Below are 6,000 nucleotides of genomic sequence, written 5' to 3' on the forward strand. Positions count from 1 at the left end.
CTGCCTTGTTTAACTTGCCTTGTTTAACTTGCCAGAATGTATGCTCTTTTCTGTTTTCTCTGTTCAGACTCGATCTCCACTTTCTGAAAATACCTTTTTACTCCTAACATCTCTCTGCTCTTCTATTTAACAATACCAGCTCAAGCCTTTTAACAGAAGCAAAATAATTCTTTGAGCTCCTATAATAACGTCCTCAGTTTCTCTGCCAGTACCTCACTCTTTCAGCCTTTTAACTACAGTTAAGGAGTTAACTTCAGTTCCTTTTAACTACAAAATCATAAGAATCATTTCTGTACATTCTGCAATCATTTCACTGAACAGATTTTTTTCTTAGCATGAGAAAACTGTGTTGGTCCCGATCACCACGCATCGCTCTTGGTTAAAATGGATGTTGTCTTCTTCCTGTTAAACAATCTGTTTCACACTCATCCATCACTTTCTCTGCTGCCCCATCAAATTCAGTCCCCTGCTCTTATGACCCTAGCGTTACTGTCATTGCCATTTCTCCTTCTGTTATGCAGGCAAAGGTCCTTTCTTTCCTTGGACTGAATGAACTCCTGATAGAAATATGTCTCAGACAAATACAAAGCTCTCTTCCAAATAAAACTGTTGCACTTGCCAAGAAAGGAAGAGTCCATATTTCCAAAACAGAGTCCTCTGTTTTGATACAGAGAATTTCCCAGATGGCTTTAGACTATGTTTCAGTCATCACTCTGCAATAATACTAATTATGAGCTCATTCACCACCAATATCAACACACCCACCTCCACATCTCTTAGAGATAAGAAATGGACTCTCTTAACCATATTCTTTCCTTGTTTCCCAATTCCCTGGAAGGACAATTTCCTGACACCTCTGATACACTTTGGATGACAAGTGTAAGAAGCTTAGTTTCTGTTACAGTTTTTAAAACCTCCGTAAGAAGAATCAGTGACACAGATGACTGATTTTCATCCAGGAGATTCTAGCATTGTTCCAGTATCTCATGCATTTATTAGGAATTCATTTCCTTCTGGAGCCTCAAGGGAAATTTCTTAATCAGCACACCTGGTATGTATAGTATAAATAATTAAGGGGATGCCCTCTCTAACAATCTATGCAAAAAGGCAGTTCTGCTGTAAGAAATGGCCTGGATCACAGACTTGTTAGAAGAAGGAATTAGGGTTTTGAAATCCCCTCAGTTTTCAGATTCAAAAATCTCATGAACATTTACTTAATTTGGGGGAGTCAGGGCTCTATCTGGTCCATGTAGGAACCTACTCAACCAGTTTGTTTATGAGTTATTTCAACGTTATTCTTTCTACACTGTCAGCATAGATGGTGCTTTATCACCATTTTTCTATGCCAGCATATAATTTATTGCTTGCCTTAACAAAAAGTTCATGGCACCAATTAAGCTAACAGTCAAACTAAGAAAAATAATTGTCACTTTTGACAATAGGCAAGTGACATATAAGCTGCTTTGATGACACAAAATACTCAAGGCAGACCATGTTCAAAAGGACAGAGATCATGAGAAGTCCTACATGTTCAGTTTTACAAATTAAAAATTTCTGAGGACAGTAGAGCAGCTACAGCACAATCTCAAGTCTTCTGAGGAGTCTTTATCTGGAACATGAAGAATGCTGAAACCCTCACAAACTGGGGGCCTCCTAAAAAGCACAGAATACATAGGTCGCTCTGAAATTAATGCCTCCTATTCATTTCCATGGAAACTACAGAGATGAAGAGCACAATAACACTATTTGATAGAGCAAATTCTCAGCTACAAAACTGTTATTCAACATAGTCACCACCATTAGCTGCGCATTTTCAGCAGCAATGAAGAAGAGTCTGCATGCCACGCTCATAAAAATCTGCACCTGCGGAGATGACACACAGTTTCACAGCTCCTGTGTCAGTGCCATTGCTGGGAAATTGTTGGCCACACACCCCTTTCATTGGTTTGAACCGACAGAAGTCAGAAGGCACCAATTACCGGACTACATGGTGGTTGTTGCAGGACAGTCCAGCCAAGATGGGCAGTGTGCTCCACACTGAGCACTTGTGGGACCCATCCGACACAAACTTTGAGACATTTCAGCATGTTGAAGCCAATCATCAGCATAAGGTAATATTGATGGGAAGGTCCAAACTCTACTGCCATCCCCGCACCATCTGCCTCTGACATTGTGAGCCGGCAGAATAAAATAGGAGGCTTTACTTTTGGAGCAGCCCTTATGTGTGTTCTGCAGTAAAATATATTGATTGTCTGATGACTCACAGGAACACATTGGCAGCATCTGGAGAATTTTGATCTAAAATAGGGGTTTTGTTCCTTTTTGAGGGCAGAGTCCCCCAGTGTTTGGACAACCATGCATCCGCCAGCTTTATCTTAAATGCTTTGCATCTTTCTCTCCTTTACCATTAGAACACGTTGTTCTGATTTCTTTCTGCTGCCTTTGATTAATTCCCTGCCTTAATCTGTATTTAATACATAAACTACAGATTCCTCACTTGAAATCTCTTTTTTCTCCAATACTCAACTTCTACTTTAAAGCTTCTAAAACAAGCTCAGTCAAGGGAGGGTGCTTCACTTGAGGCCGCCATCTGCAAGTAGCAATGTTAAAGAACTGCGCAGCAAATGGCATACTTGTGATTTGGAATTCAGTCTGGCAGATAAAAGAGGTTAGACAGTTCATTTAAATATGCTTCTTCACTAAGTAACTGAAATTAATTCAAACACTGAGATTTGCTCACCATCATTCCTTCTATTTCCCAACACATTAGCTGGATGTAAGCAGCTGGATCAAGGAAATCAGCTTCTCATAAAGGGTTTTGTTCTAAATTCTGGTCACTTTTTTCAGCTAAAAAAACTAATGAGTAATTTATGTCCAAAAGTTTGAATCTTAAATGAACAAAAGCAAATGAACATGCAACTGTCATTATGTAAACATATTCCCCATCCCTTTGACTTGCTCAGGCCCATCAAAGTGCTTGCACTTTTTTCTAAAGCGATTAAATTTGAAAGACCTAGGTCTAATTAAATCTATTGCTATTAATGTCAGCAATGCGTTTCAATGGGTTATAAAGCAAAGCACTGTAATTAGCAGGATTTCTCCCTAAAGCCCTGGGCAGCTCTTGTGTCTGTGCACCGCTTTAAAAGGACTCTGTTGGGCTGCAAGGATGTTCTTGCACAGGTCCTCTAGAACCAGAGTTTGGTGAAACATCACAGGGTTACATGAGTTCTCTTAAAAATACTATAAAAAAAAAAAAAAGAGAGACCTTATTTCTCAGTTTAGAAAACAAAAAGCAGGAAACAGTTACCAAAACAGATGGATTTGCACACCCTACACTAAAATTGAGATTTATTTCACGCTGCCCTCCTGTCCTACCTGGATCAGATTCATAGAAACATTAAGGCTGGAAAGACCAATAAGATCATCCAGTTCAACTGCCAGCCTGTGCCTGTGACCACTCTAGACCACGTCCCTCAGTGCCACATCTCCACATTTCTTGAACGCCTCCAGGGATGGTGACCCCACCACGTCCCTTGGGCAATCTGTTCCAATACTTTACCACTCTTCCTGAGGAGAAATTTTCCCTATTATCCAATCCAAACCTCCCCGGCACCACTTAAGGCCATTATCTCATGTTTTATCACTTACTTAAACCAAATTTAGAATCCTGAGAAAAAAGCAGGTTTCCATTGAGAAAAAGTGGTAACAGAAGGTCTCTGAAAATGCCTGAAGGAGAAGCCCACTGGTGAAGATTCACAAACAGCAATACTTTCTCCCCTATTTGGGAAACTATGTAATTTGGAAGCTTGCAGAGAGTAGATATATTTGGTGGGACTGCGAATGGATAACTCCAGGTATTTGGTGAAACTTGTAGGACGTATCTCTCCTCATCTGCATGCTTCATCCTGCTCTAGTGGAACCCTGTGCCCCCACACCCTGCTGAGCACATCAGCCTGCTACAGAGCTGCAGAGTGCTGCTTCCACCCAGGGTGCTCTGGGTATTCCCCAGCTGCAGGTACTGAGGGGTTAATGCAACCCACAGCATACATTAAACCATGCTAAGAGCATTTCACAGAAATACCATCCTGAAGCCAGCAGCCAGAAGGAATAGCTAACCTCACATACGCTCTGTCGGGGCAACACACAAATACACTCGCTTTCTAAGCTCAGCATCAACGAGGCGCTTTGCAGGGCACTGGCAAATGCATGGAAACCCACGGACACAGAAATGCAGCACTTGTGTGGACAGCTGCACCAGAAATTGGAAAGTGATTCCCACAGCGTTAGCTGTGAAAGTTGTGGTCTGCTTTAAGCAGACTCATTTGAGATCGCTCCACCGGTCTAAGACATTTCCTATTGCATTTTAAAAGCTCTGCCCTCTCCTGTTTGTGTGATCATACCATGTAGACACACACGTACAGGCAGATAACAAATCCACAGCTGCAACCCTGGGTACTGATCTGTATCGGGCTGTATAAAACAGCACTGCAAGCAGTCTCTTTTTGCTGTAAAAGCAGTTGAAACTACAATTAACAACAGCACATCTCGGGATAGGGAAAGACGCATAACTAGAAGCTAATTAGGAGGGCAAACACTGAAGCTTGTTAGCCGAGATGCTAATGAGAATTATACTTGAGTGGCAGCAGCCTAGCTATTCAGAGTTAATTAGAAACCTCAGCTGATAGCATACTGCTCTTAAGAGCTTTCAAAACAAACAACTTGGAAAAACTGTCCTGCAGCTCAGGATCCTGCACGCCAAGTTGGGTGACTCGTGGGCACGGGGAACAATACTCAGCCCTCATGGTAAGTCAGCAGGATATGGGAAGGGAAAGGCTTTGGTGGGAGGTGTGTGTCCCCATGGTTTTGCTGCCATGAGGACTGCCATTGCCAGAGCTGCTCGCCCTGTGCTGCTGCCCCCAGGCACTGAGCAGAGTGTTGGGCTCTTCTCCACTTTGTGCAGAGAGGAGGCAAAAAACATATACATAATAGTAAATCAAGGCGCTTTGAGGGAATAATCTTTCAGACATGGCAACGTGGCAGCAATGCAGATTGAAGCGGGGCCTTACCTGGGCTGAGCTGCATGGCTGAATCCTGCTCTGAGCAGAGCCAGGGAGGCAAGGCAGAGGGGCTGAGTGTTTAAATGTTTCCTCTGTGCCTGATTGGAAGCGCAGGAGCCAGTCAGGGACAGGGGAGAGGCTGCTAAACTCAAAGGAGGTTGATTGTTTCAGGAAAGAGTGGATACTGGAGAACCTGCAGACTGGTTCATTGTGAGTTGAAACACAGGAAAAGGTTGAAGTGTCGCACAGGAGGGAAATGCAGAGGAACTGAGGGAATTTGCAGGCTTGCCGAGGCCCTGTTTGCATTAAAATTTGCTGCAATTTCAGCAAAATCTGGTTTTAATTCCATTTATTGAAACCAATTGCAAACCCATGTGGACACCCTTTAACAGACTCAGCTTTGCAACAGAATATCAGTGTAATTCAGATCTCAGTTAAAACAGAGAGAAGAGTCTCCAACAATGATTTTAAAGCACCGTAATTAAACAGATTTCAAAGTATAACTTCAGCCAAAGAAATGCAACTTTAATTGCAGATGTGACCCAGCAGCCAGTAGCTGATGTTGAGAATGGATGGGAAACTGCATGTGCTAAAGTCTTCAGTATTTGTAATACAGCCCCACATGAGGTTCCCATTGCAGCAGAAGGGTGTGAGTACAGAGCAGTAAGAGAGGACACTAGGAACTACAGCCCACAAACCCATCCTCTTCTAAAGCCAAAAATCTGCGTAAGCAGTATTCTGAAGAGACAAATCTATCACATATCAGCTTTGGGAACCATTCTTTTCTCCTGACGCTTTCGAAGCAGAGTCAGGGATTGCAGTGATTCAGGTCTAACAGGACTTGTGAACACTGATTGAAGCCAGAGGCAAAATTCCCCAAACTCCAAAGCAATGTTGCTCTGGGTTTGACTGCACAGCTCACATGAGGACTGTCCCAACCACA

The 6,000-nt window shown here is 42.6% G+C and overlaps 1 protein-coding gene across 1 annotated transcript in view; it reads right to left on the reverse strand.

Annotated features, from left to right (window-relative positions):
- Window positions 1-5,177, reverse strand: part of MSANTD1 (Myb/SANT DNA binding domain containing 1) — a 39,088-nt gene extending 33,911 nt beyond the window's left edge. The window contains exon 1 of the mRNA XM_048941949.1: window positions 5,067-5,177. Within this exon, the coding sequence (XP_048797906.1) occupies window positions 5,067-5,082 (16 nt within the window). The 5' untranslated portion in view covers window positions 5,083-5,177. The remainder of the gene's footprint in view (window positions 1-5,066) is intronic.
- Between the last annotated feature and the right edge of the window lie 823 nt (window positions 5,178-6,000).

The sequence above is a fragment of the Lagopus muta genome, chromosome 4 (assembly GCF_023343835.1).
Source record: "Lagopus muta isolate bLagMut1 chromosome 4, bLagMut1 primary, whole genome shotgun sequence".
NCBI classification, from domain to species: Eukaryota; Metazoa; Chordata; class Aves; order Galliformes; family Phasianidae; genus Lagopus; species Lagopus muta.